Raw genomic sequence first — 23,715 nt, forward strand, 5'->3', positions numbered from 1 at the left:
ATTCTAGGAGGCATTTACTTACCCACTTCAAGTGTTTCTGGAAGAGTGGTTTTAAAAGTTATGTAAGTAATATTCAAATTTTTGCAGAGCTCATCCCAGCAGGAGTTCTCTGTGTAATCATACTCCACCACTAATGAGAAGAGAGTCCATGGAAAGTCAGCTCCAATGTGCTGATTATGTACAATAACACAGGAACATCTACTCAGACTGAAAGAGAAATATCCAGAAAATTATCTTTTAGCGTGATTACTCCCAGTACAAAATAAAAACTTGTAAACTTGTAGTCACTTGAATAGAAAGTGTCAGTTGTTTAAAGGATAATTTAAAAACTGGTTTTATCCTTTCTGTATTAGAAATGTTTTATTATTTTTATTAAATACTTCACCACCTCCAGTAATCTGCATTAGGTCTTCATATTTCCTGCTATCACCTTTCATTTCAGGCATGAGCTAACAAGTTAGGAGAGTCTCTACAACCTCATCTGGAAAGGGTTGGGGGGTCTTGTAAATTAGCTTTTCATGTTGCATCATCAGTACTATGACATTGCCCATTTATATCTCCTTTTTTCCCTGGGGATTCTTCACATCAGTGATTGCAGTAGGACTACTTACACTTAGAGTTACTACTTAACTACCATACTTAATTGTTGATTTGGATCGGTCCAGAATGTTCATCACCTTGCAGAATGAAGCACATAGGCCCAAATCATGAAATACTTACCCAAGCCTTCGACAAAACTCACTTTGAAATTAACAGGAGTTTCTCTGACGCTAATTTTGAATAAAGATTGTAAAGTTTGGGCCACAAAAATTATGAATTATACTCACCTGCTTATGACATTGTGCTCTAACAGAACTCCTCTTTTCTCAGGATTCAAAACCATGGCTTTTAAACCTGTTTAAAAACAATTAAACATCAAGAGACTGGACCAGATCTTCTGCAGGTATAAATTGACATATAGTGATAAACAGCAAACATAGGCTGAATCAGGAAATTATAACCTCAGGGGTGCTGCCCTGGAAGACAGTTCTGTACCTGAGGCAGTCATCAGTAATCTCGCATTTCACTAGGCTGACAAGCTGTGACCCTGCCCATACTGAAAACCTTGTACATTTAGGCCCAGGATGGGGTAAATTCTGGAGTCCTGTTGGTAAGTCAAGAGCAGTCATGTTACTTAGCTAAGTAATATTTCTAATTAACTTAAAACGAGTGAGGAACAACTAGTGGGAAAGCAGTGGGTTTTTTTTCCTCTGGCATTTTAAAATTTTATATATGACAGAAAATATAACAGAAAGAGATGTAGTTAACAGGTTGCAGAGGATGGAGAACATAATATAAATGTCCTCAGAAGGCTGATGAGAAAATCAGATTGATCTATGTTTCTAAGCCATTTAATAAATAGATATAAAAGAGAGAATATTTATTATCATTATTTATAGTGTTGCAAATACACCCACCATTTATAAAACACTTTAGACACAGGGTCCCTGGTCCTAAAAAGTATGCAATCTAATTTTAATACAAAACACAAAAGAATAATTCAACACAAGGTGGCGCAGATATGCTGTTGGTGAGGCGATGAACAAAGAAAGACATCAAATGAAAAACAGAGATTTAAGGATGGATTTGAAGGAAGAGAGGGGTGTGCTTGACAGGCTGTTCTGATCATAAAAAGTATCAAAAATGAAGGCCTGGAGACAGGAGTGGCAGGAGATAATGGAAGCAAAAAGGGGACTTTATACAGAAGTATGGAAAGAGGGGCAGTATAAGATGAGATGCTCTGATAATTTGGAAATCTGTGTGTACAAACGTGAATTCTGGCTGATAGTATGAAGTGTTATGAAAATGAAAGTGCTATGAAAACTGCATTTCTGTAGGTATCTTTACCAAGTAGCAAACTTGAAGGTACAGCCTTTTGCTTTCTCCATAGTCTGTTTGCTTCCATGTTGGGCTGAAATTCTAAAGGTTGGGGGCAAAAGATTAACAAAGGAGAGTTGTTGATGTTACATGGAATAGGAATAATATCAAAATGGAATAGCTCTAACAAGAGACTGGCTTCCTACCAGATGAACTGGTTTAGCAGGGGAGAGGTTGCCTGAGAATGAATTTACCTGGAACAAGTTTGTGATCACCTGTTGATGTTGGGATGGTATAGGTCATCTGATAAAAGGGCTAACAGCTGTAAAAAGGGAGGTACTGATCTGTCTGGATTTTTAGCCATTTTTTTCCAGCTCAAGAGGAGAAAGAAGCAGCTCAGCAAGTAAGGGCCTGAATGAGGCAGGAGCGCCTACCTGATTTCTGAGTCCATCTGGTCACCCAAGGGATGGGTGAGCTAGTAAAGGGTATTGTGTGAGACTCTGGGCAAAGTGTCTGTGTGTGTTACCTCAGGTCTCCTGAGAGAGTTAAACGATAAACCAGAAGGCTACATTTTGGGCTGGGATTCTAGAAGAGGGTGTGTTTCAGCTGGACTCAGCACTGAGTTTGGGGACTAGGCAGCTGGATAGCGGGTTCCACTTCTCAGGAGAAGATGGTAGACAAAGGGTCTGTGCCCTGGAATAAGCCTAGGGACCCCAAAGATTGGGGCAGTGGATGGACTCTATTCAGGCTCTGGGAGGCTTAAAAGACAGCTGGGTCCTTTCACAGCAATCTAGTGAGTGACCTCGAGGCAGAACTTGAGTGGGATCTGTGACAGATGCACAGAAAGATATAAGCAAGCGGAGTGGAGCACAGGCTTGATGTTACCTTTCTCATCTTCTAAAGATTTACACAAAAGAGCAACGTTTACCTTCTACTGCACTAAGAGTTTTAGTGATGGCAGCTTTTTCATGATCAGAGTCCATTCTTGTTATGATTAGTACCTGACGTAAGACAAGTAAAATAAATTAACATTTTAATTTTTTTCTGTCTACACAACTTTTCCTGGAACAATACATGAAATATAGTATTCATTTTTTGCTGTCTGCTGAATCTATGTTTCCTAAAGGATAATTGTGTGCTTACTACTAAAAGATGATATTAGAAGAGCGTTACTATGAAAGGAGATGCAATATCAGGAATAAAGATATTCTAGAAAAAAAATCTCACAGCTGAGTATTAACACACAGAAAGAAAATAAACTATTTAAAGGCAATATTTAAACTGCTGTCACAGAACTGAATTCCTACTGCAGCACCAGATAGACCATCATGGGGAGGAGATTTTCAGGCCAATCCCATACTCCATTCAAAGGTAAAACTCACATTAAAGATATTTGGAGTTTTGCTTGTGCTACAACAATGTGCTTGGAGGGGGCTTTTAGGGGCTCCTGGTCGCTCCTTGTTAAAATTATGGGATCACCAAACTGAAAAGCTGTTTGGAAAGATTTCCATGACCATAATGGAACTCACTAAATAACTTATGTGTGAGGCTCATTAAACCCTGCTGATAACCAAAGTCTTTTACTTTCAAATGGATCAGATTGCACCCAAGGGTAGGTATTTTTAAAAGATTCTCCCATGGGAGGAGATATTCAACCTTGTCTCCCAACCCAAATGAAACAAAATGAACCATGTGCTATACGTACGATCAAATATGCTCAGAATAATTTTCAGGAATAAACTAAAAAGACTTGACAAGTACACAACCAGAGGACACACTATACATTCAGCTCTACACAGGATTATCCTAGTAGATTAATGGCATTAATCTACTAGGCACTGTCTGGGTACACTTTATGGACCTGATGTTTTAGAGGTCATCAACTGCCTCTATTTTTGTGGGCCCAATTCTGCAGCCAAAATTAAATGTAAGAGCAAGTAGTAGTATTTACATGTCCAACTTCATGATTTATGGGTCCAGTCAGGTAGTTGCATGTGTAAATGTTATCACTGTGCTAAATGCTGTCATAGCAGAAATATCACAGGGGTAGCCATGTTAGTCTGGCTCTGTAAAAGTGGCAAAGAGTTCTGTGGCACCTTATAGACTAACAAACGTATTGGAGCATGAGTTTTCGTGGGTGAATACCCATTTCTTCACCCACAAAAGCTCATGCTCCAATACGTTTGTTAGTCTATAAGGTGCCACAGAACTCTTTGCCGCTATAGCAGAAATAGTTTCTGAAAATTTGTCCCTTTGGCTAAAATTTAAAAAAATGGATGTTTAAAGTTAGGTGCTTAAAATAGTGACCTGGTTTCCAAACTCTACACAGCTTCCACTGGTTGTAAAGGGAGCACCTAGAGGTTCAATACCATTGTCGCAGGTTACTTAAATCTGTATTTAGAAGACTAAATAAATGGCCTAATTCTCAAAAGCTGAGCACCCAATAATTCCCATTAAGATCAAGGGGCCTAACTCTGGGCACACATTTAAAAAAATGTTCATCTGTTTTCTTCCTAGTTTTCCAATGTTGTCTCACTCATTACTACATCAAGTGCTGACCTACATGTTGTACTAATATACTGCCGTTCCTGTGTAATCGTGGATGCAAATGATGATGGAATAAGAATGGTAAAGTTCGTAAGGTTTTTTTCTATGAGGTCCATCATGTTCCATTTGTAACTTTTTGCTTGTAAAGGAAATTTCCCATTATATCTTGCATCAATAGCAATTCACTAATATGATATAAAAGTATAACCAGATTATCACTCTTCACATCATATTAGCCAATGCTAATATGATACAACAGTAAATGGCTTATGCAATAGAACTTTCACATCTTATTAATACAGGAATACTCCTTCTGTCTGTCCTGGCTCACTCTAAAAACTGCCTCTGAATGTAAGTGAACTAGAGTCTTTACAAGTTTAAGTTCCACTCAAATTATTCTAAAATATTTTTTCACTCTTACACATTTTTATTATGCATTATGCTGCTTATGCATTATGTAAATAAAATGATCTGGTGATAAACTTGGTTTTTGCTTCTATTTTTTATGGGGAATTTAAACACAGGAATGATATCACCAAAAATATCCATACTGCCAGGAGAACACATTTTGGATATTTATGTCCAATTCCTCTGTTTACTCCCCACAAACCTATCCCGCAGTGATCCCCAGCTGTTTTATGGCCATTTGCAACTGGTGTAAATTAGAGTAGCCTGAAGGCTGCTCTCACTTATGTCAGGCGATTGGCCTACTGCACAGGTGGCCAAGGAGCAGAGGAATGCAATGGTGGTCTAAAACCAATGTTGGCACAGGAGAAATCTGTGCCTAGTAACAAGCTTGTGTAGATTACTTCACCCTTGGAGCAAGTCGTGAGCCAGCAGAGAATCCCTGGGCTATTCGTGAGGTGTTGCAGCTTCACACCATCCTTTACTCATAAATATTCTCAAGTGAAGAGTCAAATATAGAATTTCCTGTCATAAGCCAACTCTTATTTAAGTAAGGTAGTCTTATAATTATTGCTCTAAAGTAGCTTTGATTGTTTAAAGAACTTGCTTAAATTGTTAACCTTGTTATTCTGTTCATCTGTACTACTCTGCACCCACTTGAACATCTGACACTGAAGCTCTGTTACTTTGGGACTGATTTCATTCTTCTTCTGCCGGCTATACTGTACAATCTCCAGCTGCCTCCAAATATTATCCAAACAGGAACCTAAGATGCTTGTATAGATATCCTTTGCCTTGGACAAATACCCTGTTTAAAAACCAAAGCAAGGAATAATTACTTAAATTTAACATTCTAAAAACTCAGCATTGGCAAAAAGAGAAATCTTGACAATTTTCTATTTGATCTACACATACACTTTAGCTACATGTGAAGGCAACTCGCAAAGGAAAGCTGAAAATTTAGCCAAAGACAGAAATATGTGCAGAATGCTCCCACTAACCAGACTTTGGAACCAGTTGTCATATAAATAAATCTAAAATTGGAAGTAGCATTCTGGAACTTGAGATACCAGAAAATTGAGCTGTTACACTAAGCCAGCCGAGCAGCTTCCAGCTAAATCAGCCTTTTTCTTATATGCCACATTTTCCAAAGTTTAATCTTGTAATTATTTTTTTAAAAGTGGCTTACAAGATAAATGTGATAAATCTGAGTCCCTACTAGTTGGCTCATATTATTTCAAATATTTCTGCTAACTGTAACATCCCTGTATGATGCATACTGTGAATCAACAGTGAACCTAAAGCAGGCCAAGAAATTGAGAGTTATAAATAAAATATGTATGTATATATGACTAGTTTCCACTTGTGTGCTGAATGCTACTACAGCCTGACTGGTGGGGACATATAGTATTTCTGTGCTTGGCTCAATTTTCATATTTCTTTTGCAGTTCACCTTTAAATATGCTGACACCTCATAGAACTCTTAGAAAAACATTATGAGTATCCTCAATAATGTCACGGCAAACCTGGTGGCTGAACTTTGCAACTTTGTCCTCACCCACAACTATTTCACATTTGGGGACAATATATACCTTCAAGTCAGCAGCACTGCTATGGGTACCCGCATGGCTCCACAGTATGCCAACATTTTTATGGCTGACTTAGAACAATGCTTCCTCGGCTCTCGTCCCCTAATTCTCCTACTCTACTTGCACTACATTGATGACATCTTCATCATCTGGACTAATGGAAAAGAAGCCCTTGAGGAATTCCACCATGATTTCAACAATTTCCATCCCACCATCAACCTCAGCCTAGACCAATCCACACAAGCGGTTCATTTCCTTGACACTACTGTGCTAATAAGCGATGGTCACATAAACACCACCCTCTACCGGAAACCTACTCACCGCTATACTTACCTACATGCCTCCAGCTTCCATCCAGGACACACCACACGATCCATTGTCTACAGCCAAACTCCAAGATACAACTGCATTTGCTCCAATCCCCCAGACAGAGGCAAACACCCACAAGATCTTCATCAAGCATTCTTAAAACTACAGTACACACCTGCTGAAGTGAAAAAACAGATTGACAGAGCCAGAAGAGTATCAGAAGTCACCTACTATGAGACAGGCCCAACAAAGAAAATAACAGAACACCACTAGCCGTTACCTTCAGCCCCCAACTAAAACCTCTCCAGCGCATCATCAAACATCTACAACCTATCCTGAAAGATGATCCCTCACTCTCACAGATCTTGGGAGACAGACCAGTCCTTGCTTACAGACAGCCCCCCAACCTGAAGCAAATACTCACCAGCAACTACACACCACACAACAAAAACATTAACCCAGGAACCTATCTTTGCAACAAAGCCTGATGCCAACTCTGTCCACATATCTATTCAAGTGACACCATCATAGGTCCTAATCACATCAGCCACACCATCAGGGACTCATTCACCTGCACATCCACTAATGTGATATACGCCATCATGTGCCAGCAATGACCCTCTGCCATATGCATTGGCCAAACCGGACAGTCTCTATGCAAAAGAATAAATGGACACAAATCTGACATCAGGAATCATAACATTCAAAAACCAGTAAAACACTTCAACCTCTCTGGCCATTCAGTAACAGATTTAAAGGTGGCAATTTTGCAACAGAAAAGCTTCAAAAACAGACTCCAAGGAGAAACTGCTGAACTTGAATTGATATGCAAACTAGATACAATCAATTTAGGCTTAAATAGAGACGGGGAATGGCTGAGCCATTATACACATTGAATCTATTTTCCCCTGTTAAGTATCCTCACAGCTTCTTGTCAAACTGTCTTAAATGGGCTATCTTGATTATCACAACAAAAGTTTTTTTCTCCTTCTGACAACAGTTCATCTTAATTAATTAGCCTCTTAGAGTTGGTTGGGCAACTCCCACCTTTTCATGTTCTCTGTATGTATATGTATCTCCTCACTATATGTTCCATTCTATGCATCCGATGAAGTGGGCTGTAGCCCATGAAAGCTTATGCTCAAGTAAATGTATTAGTCTCTAAGGTGTCACAAGTACTCCTGTTCTTATTATGAGTAGAGATAGTTCTGTTTACATATTCTGTTTTCTGCATTCCTCTTCCCCATAATTTATTACTAGAGGCATTTAAATGAAGACACAATTGCTTTTTAAAGAGTTAATCTGCTCTTGCTGTTATGCTCCACATGAAGTCATAACTTTATAGAGTGTAAATTTTTCATAATAGAGATCATATACGCTCTAAATTCTGATAAACCTATGTGTGAAATCACAATAGGTAGATATGGAAATGAATGTGTGACAAACAGGGGATTATGACTTCAGGTGTGAGATTAAGAGCAGATGAACTGTTATATCCTGATCCTTAGCTGCATATTACTAAAAAATGGAATAATCTCTGAGTTTAAGGGCTACAGTTCAGCCTTTAGTCTTTGATGTAGCTTTACACAGGATCCAAATGTGTTAAATAATATTCCACATTTGTGCTTGAACCTGCCTCACTCTTCGTATCTGAAACTCAAAGGAGTAGATGGGAAACTAATTTCTTAGGTATAAATTATTCCAAATGCACAGCATAATAAAGAATGCACAAAGTCTCAGAAAGTCAGCAGGGAGTTATCTGCCTATATGTCCTTCTTATATGTTTGCCAGCCAACTCGAAGATTCACATGCAAAATTCAGTATTCAGGGAGACTGAGCAAAATCCAGACATGATGTAAGTGAGTGCCACTCCCACGGAACTTTCTTGGCCAAACTGGGCAGTTGCATAAATGGTGATATGAACTATGTGTCGGGTATTAATGGTAAAGAAATACAATTTGCATTGAATTGACATTTAATGAGTAAAGGGTTGCCAACTTTCTAATTGCACACTCACTTTCACCAGGCTGGGGCAGTGGGTTAGGGTGTGGGAGGGGGTGAGGGCTCCGGCTGGGAATGCGGGCTCCAAGATGGGGCCAGAAATGAGGGGTTCAGAGTATAAGAAGGGGCTCTGGGCTGGGGCCAAGGGGTTCGGAGTGCAGGATGGGGCTCAGGGCTGGGATAGGGGGTTGGGTGCGGGAGGGGATGAGGGATGTGAGCTCTGGGGGGGAGTTTGGGTGTAGAAGGAGGCTCAGGGCTGAGGAGTGGGAGGCAGCGAGGGGTGCTGGCTCCAGCCAGGTGACACTTACCTCGGGAAACTCCTGGAAGCGGCTGGCATGTCCAGCTCCTAGGCTCAGGGGCAGCTAGGTGGCTCTGTGCGCTGCTCCTGCCTGCAGGCACCGCCCCCGCAGCTCCCATTGGCTGTGATTCCCAGCCAATGGGAGCTGTGGAGCCAGTACTTGGGGGAGGGCGCAGGGTCAGCATGCGGAGACCCTTTAGCCGCCCCTGTGCCTAGGAATTGGACATGCCAGCTGCTTCCAGGAGCCGTAGGGAGCCTGTCTTAGCCCTACTGCATTGCCAACTGGACATTTGGCCTATTGAAATCTCCCCAATTGCTTTTAATAGTCACCAGGAGATGGAGGCCGATTCTGGTAGACTCCCAGCCAATCTGGGAGGGTTGGCAACCCTAAATAAGTATGCAGAAATAGGCAGGCAGATGGGGGCAACTCTCGGAAGCTGTAAGTTAAGGCGTGATAAGTGTTTAGTTACACCACACATTAAAAAATTACAAAATATGAGCAAAGGATTGTAGAATTTCATGGTATATTAATGGTCATCCAGTGGCAATGACAATAAAGAGAGAAAACATTTTTATTGTTAAAACTAACCTAATGCTGTGTCCAAACTACACATTAATAGGAGGTCTCGAACTGTTACCAACAGGTGCACCAGAGCAGCATGTTTGAACAACAGTATCTCTTTCTCACTATATTTACCTATATAAAGGAAAAAAAGATGTATATATATATATATAGGCATCTCAGAACATTAGTCTCCCACAATGAAATATATACATAAATATAAACACATCGTTGCTGTGGATCTCAGCAAGGCGAACACTGACTATACATGAAGAAAAGCAGAAATTTTGCCTACCTGCTTATTTTCTTTCTTTGAGCTCTTCTATACTAGTCTAAGTTATTTGGGTTATGTATTCTCTCATACAGATTACTAAATCTTTTGATGACATCATGCTTCTATATAGAAAGGTCTAACCATCTTTCTGCAATTGACTATTTCAAAGCAGTCCCAAGAAATCAAACTGACTCCATCCTTTGATAGTCAGTAAATAACTTTAATACAATGATAACCTGAACTTGAATTTTCCAAAGAAACTTTCCATTAAACTTTGAACCAGGGATACTCAATTGTTTTTTTGTCAAGGTCCAAATTTCTTGGTCAAGGTATTGTCAAGCTCCAGACTCCCGGAAAAAAAAAAAGATAATAAGTAAATAAAAAGATTTCAGGGTTTGTTCAAAAGCATTTGGTGGTCTGGATTTGGCCTGAGGTCTGCCTGTTGACTACCCTTGCCTTGAACCATAAAGAAGACATTGTTTTTCACAGGAGATTATCTGGGCTAGTATATAATACCTTACAGGAAGAAAATTAACAGAGAGGAAAAATATCCTCTTTAGTCTTCTGTACTATGCTGGATACTTGCAGGGGCGGTTCTAGGCATTTTGCAGCCCCAAGCACGGGAGGCAGGCTGCCTTCGGTGGCTTGCCTGCAGAGGGTCCACCGAAGCCACGGGAACAGCGGACCCTCCGCAGGCACGCCTGCAGGAGGTCCACCAAAGCCACGGGACCAGCGGACCCTCCGCAGGCAAGCTGCTGAAGGCAGCCTGCCTACCGCCCTCACGGCGACCGCCAGAGCGCCCCTAGTGGCTTGCCACCCCAAGAACGCGCTTGGCGTGCTGGGGCCTGGAGTCGCCCCTGGATACCTGAAACCTCCCAAAGCAGCTCACATAAAGCTACAGGAGGGATGAGTCACCTACCACACTCTCCTGTCAAAGGCTGCCTCTATGGAAGCCTGCACATCTATCCTATAATGCTTGGCAAAGGTGTAAGCTGGTACTCAGGTGTCTGTCTGCCTTACAAATCTCTATTAAAAACAGATTCCTCACTTTCTGTCCATAACAATAGTACTAAGTGTGCCTTAAATGTTTCTGGTAACATCTTCCCTATGATAAAGTAAGTTTTCCTGCTCAGGTTTCAGAGTCACAGCTGTGTTAGTCTGTATCTGTAAAAAGAACAGGAGTACTTGTGGCACCTTAGAGACTAACAAATTTATTTGAGCATAAGCTTTCGTCGGCTACAGCCCACTGGATGAAGTGGGCTGTAGCCCACGAAAGCTTATGCTCAAATAAATTTGTCAGTCTCTAAGGTGCCACAAGTATTCCTGTTCTTTTTTCCTGCTTAGTACCTTAGTCCGCTTTGAGGCGGTAGATTTGGAGTCTGATTTTTTCTAATTTGGCCCTTGGTTCAAAATAAATAGTCTCTGTGATCCATTGACCTCTGCGAGCTGCTCTATGTAAATTTGCAGGGACCTTTGAATGTCCTGGTAATGAAGTCTTCCTTCATTCAGATACTTTGGATTAGGGAAGATTGTGAATAAGATAAATCTGCTAGGAAGAAAAAATGCCTGAGGAATCTTAGTCTTGAATTTAGGCAGAGCCCTTGTGAAAAATCAATTACAGCTCTTTTCAAGAAAGCACTTGCAGCTTTCCCACTATTCTAGCCAAACATACTGCTGTAAGTGCCCATTGCACTGGGCACTGTCTGGGACTGTTGTTTCTCAGCCTTCCCCTCATGACAGGTTCTGGGCCTTGGCTCTCACAGCATCAGGCTCCCTTCTTAAAACTCGAAAGGGTACTCTGCCACTTGTTGCCTCTTCAGTGTGGGCAAGACTAGCTGTCTCAGGGACCAGTCTTGGGGCAGACTCTAGTTCTTTGGCGCAGACAGGGACTGCTGAATCTTCTCCAACTGTTCCCGAAAGAAGAGCCTGTCTTTAAAGGGAAGGACCGGCAGCTCCTGGGAGAGGGCGGTTAGGGGACAAGGAGTAGGGGGTTGGATGGGTCAGGGATTCTGAGGGGGGCAGTCAGGGAGCGGGAAGTGGGAGGCGTTAGATAGGGGGCGGGGGCCAGGCTGTTTAGAGAGGCACAACCTTCCCTACCCAGCATTCCATATAGTTTCAGAACCCCAACATGGCCCTCAGGCCAAAAGGTTTTCCCATCCCTGCTCTAAGTTGATGAGAGAAAGTTCTCCCATCGGCTTGGTTACTCTACCTCTGCCAGAAGTGGTAGCTATGTCAGTGGGAGAAGCTCTCACACTGACATAGCGCTGTCTACACAGGGGGTTAAGGTCAGTATAACTATATCGCTCAGGAGTGTGGATTATTTACCACCAAAGTAAGTGAGTAGTGTAGAACTATTGGTCTATAAAGATGAGGGGAGGGGGCTGAACTTCAAGTGATAAACAATTGAATCAACTGAGGGCAAGCATACACTTAAAATGCACTGTAGCGCTTTAACGAAGATGATCTAAGGCGACAGGAGACAGCTCTCCCATCGGCGTAATTAACCCCAAGAGGTGGTAGCTATGTCAGTGGGAGAAGCTCTCCCTCTGACATAGCGCTGTGCACACAGCGGGTTAGGTCAGTATAACTACGTTGTTTAGGGTTGTGGATTTTTCACACCTCTGAGCGATATAGTTATATCAATATAGGTCTGTAATGTAGACCAGATTGTATACAATATTACTGTATTATAACAGGCTATTGCATGAGATCTTTTATTAATATCATTGTAAACTGTATGTATTAACACCTTATAAGGAATTATGAATACTTATTAATATTATGCTTTACAGTCTGTGACCCAAACAAGCATTCGTAATTCCTTATGTGGTGTTAAGACATACAACTGAATTTCATATTTCTCTGATGTATCCAGGAGAGGGCTGGACATTGCAGAACACAAGGTCTTGGGAAAATTCGGGACTGGGAGTGTGTTGGGGTCACCTTGCTCATTGTAATCAAGGCTGTGGAAGCCAGAGTGGGGCTGTAAGGCTCTAGACTGACTGCTGGCGTCAGAGTTTCTGAACCAGCGCTGGCTGTATAGCACACAGACACTCAGGTTGTGACCTGCATGTTTGTTGCTGACTGTGAGTGTCCCAGGCTGGGAGCTACAGTAGCAAAGTATTGTGGAGCACTCAGGGTTAAGAGGAGACCACCCCTTCTTGGACTGGAGTATACCCTGAATTCCATGACAGGGATATGACAAAAATAGCCACTGACCACAAAGAAAAGGACAACAAAAACATACTTGTGTTTTTCTCTGTAAATTACACCTGTGAAAATGTTATTTAAACATTGCCTACAATGTATGATTAATCATGACCAACATTTCTGAAGCATGTGAAATTTAGATTTGGATTTGAATACTTTTTAGTATTCTGATATTCAAGTTATTAAAAATAACACACCTAACTAGGATTGTATTAATGGAGACCTTTTGGAAACAAAAAAGCAGGTCTGTTACCATCAGCCCTTAAGATGGGAAATGCTTGAAAGTTTGTGAATAATTTGCCAAACTTATTGAACCACGTTACAAATGAAATCAAATCAATTTTATAGATGAAAAATAAAATGTATTTTACCTTGTTTAAAAATATCACAGATCACTTTCTCCTGCTGTTTTAAGAAAAATCTAGTGTGATCAAATTTAACAGTGGCAAAGCTCCAATTCACTGCGGCATGTATGCCAAGATGCATCAACTCTTTTAGAACAGGAGTGGCTGTTGCTTCTAACAGACGGTATGCCTGGCACTGGCTTTCTGGTTAATACAAACAAACACACACAAGATAACATGATTTGGTTAAATATGTCACTGTTGGATAAAAGTCCTCAAGTGACTTGCAAAACGAAAAAGCATTCTGTTCTTCAAGAGATCTGCAACATGAACTTCATTCTCTTCATGTTAGTAATTCTTAATAACTTCTGGATGGCTGTTTTGTAACCCCTTCTAAGGGCAGGCCTACACTTAAAACTCTCCACCGATGCAGCTGTGCCACTGTAGAACTTTAATGAAGATGCACTAAGCCACCAGGAGACCGGTCTCCCATTGGTGTAATTAATCCACCTCCCTGAAAGGTGGTAGCTCTGTCTGACGGGAGAAGCTCTGTCTACACTGGAGGTTAGGTTGGTACAACTATGTTGCTCAGGAAGGTGAATATTTCACACCCCTAGCAACACATTTATACTGATGTAAGTCTGGAGTGTAGATCAGACCTAAGGCTCTATCTACACGTAAAAGTTAAGTCAACGTAGCTATGTTGGTGTAAAAAATCCACTCCTTGACCAGCATAGCTATATCAACCCCACTGCCAGTGTAGATGTGGCTGTATTGACAAAAGAACGCTTTGGTCAATGTAGATACCATCATTTGGGGAGGTGGTATTCCGATATGAATAGAAAAAACCCTTTTGTTGGTGTAGGCTGTATCTACATTACATGGCTGTGGTGGCATAGCTGTGCCAGCAAGGTCTTCGTAACGTAGACATACCTTCAGATATAACTGAGTTTTCATAACATCCAAGTAGGCGACAGCAACACAATAGTCTGAAGAACTCAAATATACTGCTGCTATTTAATTAACTGGAAGGCATGACCTATTTCTCGATGGGATACCTAAATCTCTTGAGTATCAATATTTTCTTTTATGTGCTTAACATTATAGTTGAGTTAATCACATCATCAAGATTAAAACTCTACTATCCCCTATGTTCAAGGGTTTATCATTTCATTTTTAAAATATCTCAAGCTGACAGGTAAGGTTGCCAGATTGGGCTGCATTTCAGTTGCTGGTCTCACTACATTTGGTCATTTAAGCTCTCATAATTATTAACTAATTAGTTAATATTTGTAAAGTACTTTGAAGATGTGGAGCACTATGTAAGTTCTCATCCTCATCATCTCCAGTTCTGCATTCTTTGTCAGGATAGATCATATGCTATATTGTTTTTGCTACTCAGTGTAATTTCATTAATTCATTCATTTATTGATGAATCATTTTCTTTTTAAAGTACTTAATATTTCCAGTAAGGAATTATAACTTATTGTTAATATTTCATTCTTGTTAAAATGTTTGTGTTTGTCTTTAAGTTCTCAGTATTGGATATAGCTTATATCTGACTGAGAAACTCTTTTAATTCTTTCATAGATGATGCTACCGTGGTGAAATATAGGGATTGTTAATGACAGTCTGCATGGGCATTAGGGTTCCCGTATTGAATTTTTGCAGGATAAGAGCCGTAGAGAGCAGAGAATAAAATGGATATTGGTTTTGTATGGATGGATATTTAATGTAAAATTGCAATATTACAAAAAAATAAACAGACCATTCAAAACAAAATTCTATACCTGATGCTTGAATTTTGACTGAGATGCGGCCTTGATTCTCCTGTTCTATTTTCTCTGTCAATGAAGCCTTACAAACAGCAAGACTGTCTTGTTTAAGACCTTCTGAACACTCTTTAATTTCCAGTGCTAAAAAAGAGGACATCGATTATATAAAATTATCACAAGACAAGTCCATGGAATAAGTAAATTCTCTAACACTTTCCTCCACTCACTAATTAAACAATTCAGGAGGCTCCTGTGCCACAGAACAATTATTGTATACTTTACTTTGGCAAAAGAAAGTGAAAATATTTGATTCATTCTTTATTTCCTCCAAGTTCCCACACTTCTTCGCTGCAGCCACATGATACATTGGTCAGATTATGTTTGCCAAAAAGTGGGTGCTGTCAGGTCTGAATGGAATCAGCCACCTCCCCTCTAAGATGGAGATCCATATACTGGAAAAGTTGAGAAACTGCTGGAAGCTGCTTCTATAGCCCTATTGTTTGCATAACGGGAGATTCCTACATGAGCATTAAGACAGGGAAACTGCTGAGTGGAAGAGCATCTGAGAGCAGAAATTCAATTGGACTAAGAAAGAGAAACTGCTCAGCAAAAAGGGGTGGAGGCTGATGGGGTCACCAGTGAGCTGGAGAGATCAGGAACACTGGAAATAGGGTAAGTAAGAGAAGGGCTGGAAATAGTTTACTTAAAAGAGGTCATTCTCACTCCCTTCATCTTTACTTGTAGCTGCACCTCAGCATCTCTCTCTCCTGTGTTTTTTTCCCTCCTTCTCCAATACAAATAAGAAGTCACAAGCTATCCTAACAGTGCCCCAGCATCTCTGTTCCCCTCTTCCTGGCAGATTCCCTCCAGCTGCTGCTGATCACATTTGGAGCTAGCACCCCTACTTCTTGGCAAACTGGATTGATCCCTATGTCATACGGCTGAAGCTGTGAAAATGAGACACTTGGGTGAAATAAAGAGGGAAAAATAAAAAACTTTCCATCCCCCAAAGTTAAAAGCTAAAGTTGGTATTTTACTGTCCAGGAGCCTATTGAATTTGAAAAGTTTATTAAGGTTCAAAATTATGCTAACCAATTACTTTTACTAGTTCTCTCCTAAATACTAATTGGGTTAAATAGTACATATAACTGGTGTCTATAGCAGCACTGTAATTTATTGGGAGACAGTAGGCCTTCAGCTAAAATTGGAACCATACTTTAGAAGGAATTGACATAACATCTACATATGTTTGGATAGGTTAAGCATTTATCAATCATTGTCTACAGCCAAGCTCTAAGATACAACCGCATTTGCTCTGATCCCTCAGGCAGAGACAAACACCTACAGAATCTCTATTAAGTGTTCTTAAAACTGCAATACACACCTGGTGAAGTGAAGAAACAGATTGACAGAGCCAGAAGGGTACTGAGAAGTCACCTATTACAAGACAGGCCCAACAAAGAAAGTAACAGAGTGCCACTAGCCATCACCTACAGCCCCCAACTAAAACCTCTCCAGCGCATCATCAAGGATCTACAACCTATCCTGAAGGATGATCCCTCACTCTCATAGACCTTGGGAGACAGACCAGTCCTCGCTTACAGACAGTCCCCCAACCTGAACCAAACAGTCACCAGCAACTACACACCACACAACAAAAACACCAACCCAGGAACAAAACCCTGCTATAAACCCCAGTACCAACTCTGTCCGCATATCTATTCAAAGGACACCATCATAGGACCATACCACATCAGCCACAGCATCAGAGGCTCATTCCCCTGCACATTTACCAATGTGATATATGCCATCATGTGCCAGCAATGCCCCTTTGCCATGTACATTGACCAAACCGGACAGTCTCTACACAAAAGAATAAATAGACACAAATCTGACATCAGGAATCATAACATTCAAAAACCCATAGGAGAACACTTCAGTCTCTCTGGTCACTCAATAAAAGACCTCAAAGTGGCAATTCTTCAACAAAAAAACTTCAAAAACAGACTCCAACATGAAACTGAAGAACTGGAATTAATTTGAAAACTAGATACCATCAGATTAGGCCTGAATAAAGACTGGGAGTGGTTGGGTCATTACAAAACCTAAACTTATTTTCCCCTAATTTCTCCCAACTGTTACTCACACTGTCAACTGTCTGTAATGGGCCACTCTCTTACCATTTCAAAAGTTATTTCTCCTCCCTTGATATCCTACTATTAATTGAATTATCTCGTTAGACTGACCTAACACTTGGTAAAGCATCCCCATTCTTTCATGTATTTATACCTGCTCCTGTGTTTTTTACTTCATACATCTGATGAAGTGGGTTCTAGCCCACGAAAGCTTATGCCCAAATAAATTTGTTAGTCTTTAAAGTGCCACAAGGACTCCTCATTTTTTTTTGTATACATTTACTTGTTTACTCTATATTTAACTATGCCTCTATCCATAGTACTACTCAGAGATGCAGTTCTACTTAGAGTTCACTAGATGGTAACATAAGACCTTAGTTCACATGTCTTGAGTTTGTACTTTTAGAATTGGGCTTATCAATTTCTCAAGATCTGCATGTGTATCAACATAAAACAATAATAATTGGTTTTATTTTTAAAATTTTATTAAAATGTTTTGCAAATAATTGTTGTTTTGAAATTATGTAAGGATACAATTAAAATCCATATTAATCGGTTACATAGCACCACTTCATGCTATTATAATTAGTGCTGCAACAGTGTCTACATTACAAACTTATTTTCCAAGGTATATATAACTCATGCATAACCTGTGTTGAGGCTCTGCTAAACAGGGTCTGAGTCCTGCAGCATTTTATTTTTTAGCATGATTCTACTCTGAAAAGTGACTGAACTAACATTTCAATGTCTCTCAATGATTTCTGTAGCAAAGGTGATTTTATAAGTAATTTTTTTTCTAAGTGCCAGTCCTGCATACTCAGTCTGTAAGCGAAGTTTTTTTCTCACACATCATCAGCAGTGATAACATCTTCAAACCATAATATGTCTTCACAGATAACTGTTCAGCCTCATTGCATCACTGGATTTGCACAGGTGTAACTAGCTGGAATGGTTCTGCTGGGATAAGAAGAAACAGACTGTAGTTCCCTCTTAGTTCCCTCTGTAGTTCCCTCTAGTCTGCAGGACTAACAAGAGTAGTAAGCAATAGAAACTTACTTTTGCTACAAAAATCAGCAGACTAGACTCAGAACTTGCCAGGGGAGCAGACAGTCTGAGGTAGAGGGTACCATTTTTACATTTTCCTTTCAGAGTAGAACCAAACTTTAATTCACACTAACAAAACAACTAAAAAGAAAAATAGAAGGTAAATACCGTGGATGAAATACTGGATCCACTGAAGTCAATGGGACCAGCATTTCACCCCATGTAATTAATTCTATTGACTTGAATGGAGTTATACTTGATTTACAGCAGTGTAAGAGAGCAGAATTAGACCTAAAATTTCAGGACAGAATGGTTCACCTACCATCTTTCTGCCTATTCACATTATTTTTTTCCCCATTTTGGATGAACACGTGTTTAGATCTTAGCATGATAAAACTGCTCAGAAGGTCAGAATCATCATTACATTGTCTAGACTGTTCGAATGGTGGAGGCTTCTGGCTTTTTGTTGAGCTGTTTGGTTCAAAAGATACTTCTTTACAGCTAAGTGAGTCAGACAAATCTTTGTTTTTCTTTTCTTGATTTAAGAAATGCATTGGTCCTTCTGTCTCTCTGTGCTGTTTTTCCTGTCTTGTTAGCCATTCAACGGATGTATTTGTATCATGTATGTTAACATGAGGTGCAGCTCTCAAATGTAATGGAGAGAATGGGCTCTTCTTTTCAGGTGAGAAATGAGAATTTGTTGTTCTGTCCCAGTGATGTGCACTGACAGAAAGCAGTCCTTGGTTAGTAAGGGAACACTTCTCTTCAAGCCACTCTGAAAGATAAAATTAGTTTTCTCCATTGCAATTTTGATTACTCCTAGTAGAATCTACTGCTCTGGACAGAATATATATAACCTAAGAATGTTCTTGTCCAATCCAATTGATTAGAACTCTGCAGAGTTATTTTTTGATTTTTTTCCTCTTCCTTCCTTAGGGTGTTAGAATCCACTGCTGGCATGTTTGAACTGATATGTTATTCCCAGGTAAGAAATTTCAAAGTTGAGAAAACTGAAAACTCCAAAGCCGTTATATCAATTCTGAAGTGAAGCTATACACAATTAACTTATAGATGGTGATAGATTTAATGCAACTTAGCATGATCGTTCTATCACCTATACAGTCTGCCATAGTGTCACTGACATTTTGAGAACTTGTTTGACTTTCCCTTTCAACCTTGCATGAAAGAATGTAAAAGACAAGCCTGTGACAAGCACAGATATTAATAAAACACTAAATAAGCACAAGGTGAGTCTGCCCAGAGCAGTGGCTCTATATCAGAAGAAATCAAAGTTGAAGGTAAGAAAATTCTTACTTTTTACCTATGTTGGATCCACTGCTTTGGACAAAAACCATAACTCATGGAAAGCAAGCAGGGACCATAATCCTCTTCACCAAGTAAGGAAGGTAATAAAATAGCAAACAAATGAAAAATTGGTCACTACAACAAAAGATCAGAGGTACTTGTGGATAAAGAATAAGGACAATGAGGGTGGGATCACCTAAAAAATCCAAGTCTCATTTTTAGGCACCACTGCAAAACTCCCACTAGGCTGCCACCTACCCATGTAGGCACCTAAACTCACTAGGCACTTGGTCATGCACACTACAGCCTCACTCTCTTGGATGCACAGGTGCCTATCTCCTGCCTAAGCCCCAGAGTGATTAACAAACTGGGAAAAATAGATGTTTGGCTAGTCAAGTCATGTGCAGAGTCCTGATCTGGAAGGTGGCTTCTTAGCATGCATATCAGATTGGGTCCATCAGGCATGTTCACACAAAACAGCTGGGGCGGGGGTGAGAAGGAGGAAGAGGATCTCCCTTATAATCTCACCCACAAAGAGGGAGCCTTCTAGGTTCATTCCCACCTTCCTCCTGAGGGGGCAAAGGGATTATGAACAGGAATCCTCCACCTCTCAGATGATTGCCGTAGCAAGTAGCCTATGGAATATTCTGATGTGAGGGTCCCTCAGTCTCTCCTTTTGAAGTTGTTCCACTTTAATTAAACAATGGAATACTTAAATATTATTTGGCTAGAAAAAGAGTTACTGACTCTATAGCCTAGTGGTTAAGACAATCACCTGAGAGGTGGCAGAAGGAAGGGGGACTTGAACTGGGGGTGTTCCACATCCTATCCACTTGACTAAAGATTGTAAGGGAGGTCCTGCTCCTCCTCCTCTTCCATTTTGTTTCAGGTCCTGCATGCATCTTAGGTGGGTGAATGCCTATTTTCTTCCAGTTCATGGCTTGCTAGCACAGTTAGGTGCCTCCATGCAGCCTGGATTGAAGAGCCTATCTCTGAGAGAGGGGCAGGGCTCAGAGCACACCTCTCTGCTCAGTGTCTCCCGTTGGCTAGCTTAGGTGGCTCCCTGCCTTGTGTGCTGGCTTAGTGGACTACAGTCTATGGTGCCTCTCTCTCCCAATCATTGTATAGGGACTGTAGGCACCTAACTCAGGCTTTAGGGATTGTGATTTTTCTAGGATCCTGCTCCACAAAGGTGTTTAGGTTCCTATTTCCATTGATTTGGTGTTAGAATTAGAACTATGCTCTATTAGGGGACTTTCCCTCTCACTGACGTTCTCCTCTCCTCACTTTTTCCTACTTTCTTCTGTTACTGATCCTTTACTAGCAGGATTACTGCAAAAAGGATGGAGCAGAGACATCTGCAGACTGATGGTATGAACTGCTAGACCACTGTGTTGCACTATTTATGGGCCTACCAGCAGTCTTCCTCAAAAGGAGGCACAGTGGGCTAGGTTGAACTTCTGTGCACACAGAAGGACCCTGGCAGAGAGAACCAGGTTTAACTATTCAGGTTTGAGTGAGAGGGAACAACTGATGGATTGTTGAGGGAAATAGTGCTCTACCTGGGTCCCCAATCTTGCAGTCTGCTTGAACAGACTGGTAGCAGAGTTGGGCTTGCAAAGAGTGTTAAACCTCTTTCCTGGGTACTGGGGACAAAAGAAGCTAGAAATTGTGGCTGTTGAGAAGATCCAGAAAACCATTTTCTGCTCTTGTAAAAAGGATGAGGAAAATTGTGAAATGGAATCAGCACCGATGATGAGGGTTCCTTGGGGCTACAGGACCATAGAAACCAGTTACTGTGACTCATGACCCCTTCTTAGCCTCGACTACTGACTGTATTTCCATACTAGAAGGCTCCACAAGGTGCAAGCAGTCTGGCTACGCCTTGCTAAAAGATCTGCTGCTCTGGATTAATAAGGACCCAGATCACTGCTGCTGTCAATGGGTGGAAGGAGCAGACTCTTCCAATGTTGGCAAGGAGGCGCGCTGAGCAAGAGGAATCCCTTCCCAAGAGTTCTTCTTTCATGAATGAATGATTTAGTAGGAAGGAGAAGGGGCAGTTCTAACCTGAATCTATTCTCCAAAAAGAGCTCCAGCTGGTGGGAGCAGACGGCAAGATGGGTGCTAGTAAGCTGCTGCTTCACATGATGCTAGACAGGGGAAGCCAGTGGAAGTAGTTCTTTAGTCTTCCCAAAGCTGCTGTTGTAACAGGAACATTCAATAAAACTGCTCCTAAAGGAATCCTCAGCAAGCGCCACACTCCATATAAGAGAAGCTTTGCTGAACGATGTTGGCCATTTCAAGAAGCTAAACAGAGACTAAAGACTGGCTTATAGAGGGAGCAGAAAAGGAACTACTGCTGTTCCAGCAGAGGTACAGAAATACTGGGGATAACATGATCAGTTCAGCACACACATAAACGAGGGGAGCTATCAACCTAAGGAAAAAAAAATCCAGTGAGATTCCTGACCCACCATTTCCTATCAACTGGATTGGACAACAAATAAGCTATGACTTTTGTACAGAACAGTGAGTGCTGTGTAGGAGAACACAAGAATAATCTAGAATGGATTCTATGGTACCTGTTACATGTTCTAGTTGAAGGGACATTGTGAGGTTATGAATGCATGAGAAATATAATATACTGTACTACCTATTCAGTACAAGTATATGACAGCTTCATACTAAAAATCCCCATAATGATAAACTGTGTGTGAAATAGCAAGGAATTTGACTATGAATGTGGGTAACTGTGCTTATTGCAAGCGTTTGTAATATAAAAAAATTAAAAGGATGTGATTTGATGCATTTTAGAGTTGGAATTTCCCAAAATCATAACCCTTTGTATTCCTTCTATATATTCATGTTAACAATACTGTAGCTAAATGCACTGCAATATGTTCTGTGTCTACAGAGCTGCCACAGTTAGTGTTCTTCCATGTGAGTTGCACGCAAATTGTCTTGCAAATCTGCATAGTGAATGAATCCCTGCATAATATTATATATTGATGAATCTTCACTATAATAGAAGGTGAGTTAACTACAACAGGTCCTGCACCACTGGCCTATCCTAGACGAAGCCGGAACGACATAAGAGTCAGCTACATCAACATATTCACTATTATGGTGATATTAATTAATAATAGTAATTAATAATGCTTTGAAATTATTATATCCCTTTCAAAAGTCCTCCTGCCAGGTATTTTATTAGAAACATTAAGGGCCTGATGTGGCTAATTTGTGCTTGCAACTACCATAATTTGCATATGCAATCATGGTAACCACAAATTAAGTAAGCAAGTGCACACATACTTTTATCCACACAACTGACAATCTTAGCTTTTTGTAAATCAGACTTTAGAGTAATAGCGCAGGCTAATTTATGCTTTTCTGAGTTCTTTTCTTTTGGAGAATGAGAATTTTTCTGATTCCTTTCTTAGTTGATGCTATGCTACTATCCGTCACTGAACTGCATGACTGAGCCTCTGTTAAAGAAGATCTCCTTGCCATTCTTGTCATTGAACTTTTCTATCAAAAACAAATATACTTACTTTCTAACTGAAATTGTGTAATTTGTGAGAATACTTCCACTTTAGTGGTAAGCATGCTATTTGCACTACTCAAATCAGTGCTTAGTTTCTCCAAAGAATCCGGTAATACCAGATTTAGTCCTGAATGAATCCACCAATCTGATTTCAATGGGCTAAACACTGGCGCTTCCACATGGATGGACAACATCTCTTTCAGTTCTGTAACTGAATGATGTTGAAATGTAGGTTCAACGATCTGATTCTCTATAAAAAAACAAGACAAAAACTAGTATTAATGGACTAGAAACGTGAGAAAAGAACATTTTTGACAGCAAAATTACAAAAAAAAATCATGACTTAGATTATGTATATCCCTTGGTATATCTTTCCATTACTAATTCAGTATCATCACTTACCTGAACAGCAAAGAAAGAAACACGTACATAGCTTAGTAAAATGTACATTTTTTCACCTTGTTTTTTGTGTTCAATTCCCCAGCTGTAATTATATCTCTAGTCTGTTGATATAAA

The 23,715-nt window shown here is 40.4% G+C and overlaps 1 protein-coding gene across 1 annotated transcript in view; it reads right to left on the bottom strand.

Moving 5' to 3' along the window:
- The window catches only part of SHOC1 (shortage in chiasmata 1), a 123,761-nt gene that overhangs the window by 42,609 nt on the left and 57,437 nt on the right, over positions 1-23,715 (bottom strand). The window contains exons 12-20 of the mRNA XM_050943022.1: positions 23,207-23,449; positions 18,673-19,125; positions 15,187-15,312; positions 13,424-13,600; positions 9,596-9,703; positions 5,430-5,617; positions 2,786-2,858; positions 828-894; positions 23-207 (exon numbers count right to left, since the gene is read on the bottom strand). Coding sequence (XP_050798979.1) covers positions 23-207; positions 828-894; positions 2,786-2,858; positions 5,430-5,617; positions 9,596-9,703; positions 13,424-13,600; positions 15,187-15,312; positions 18,673-19,125; positions 23,207-23,449 — 1,620 coding nt within the window. The remainder of the gene's footprint in view (positions 1-22; positions 208-827; positions 895-2,785; positions 2,859-5,429; positions 5,618-9,595; positions 9,704-13,423; positions 13,601-15,186; positions 15,313-18,672; positions 19,126-23,206; positions 23,450-23,715) is intronic.

Source organism: Gopherus flavomarginatus, chromosome 3, assembly GCF_025201925.1.
Source record: "Gopherus flavomarginatus isolate rGopFla2 chromosome 3, rGopFla2.mat.asm, whole genome shotgun sequence".
Lineage (NCBI taxonomy): Eukaryota > Metazoa > Chordata > Testudines > Testudinidae > Gopherus > Gopherus flavomarginatus.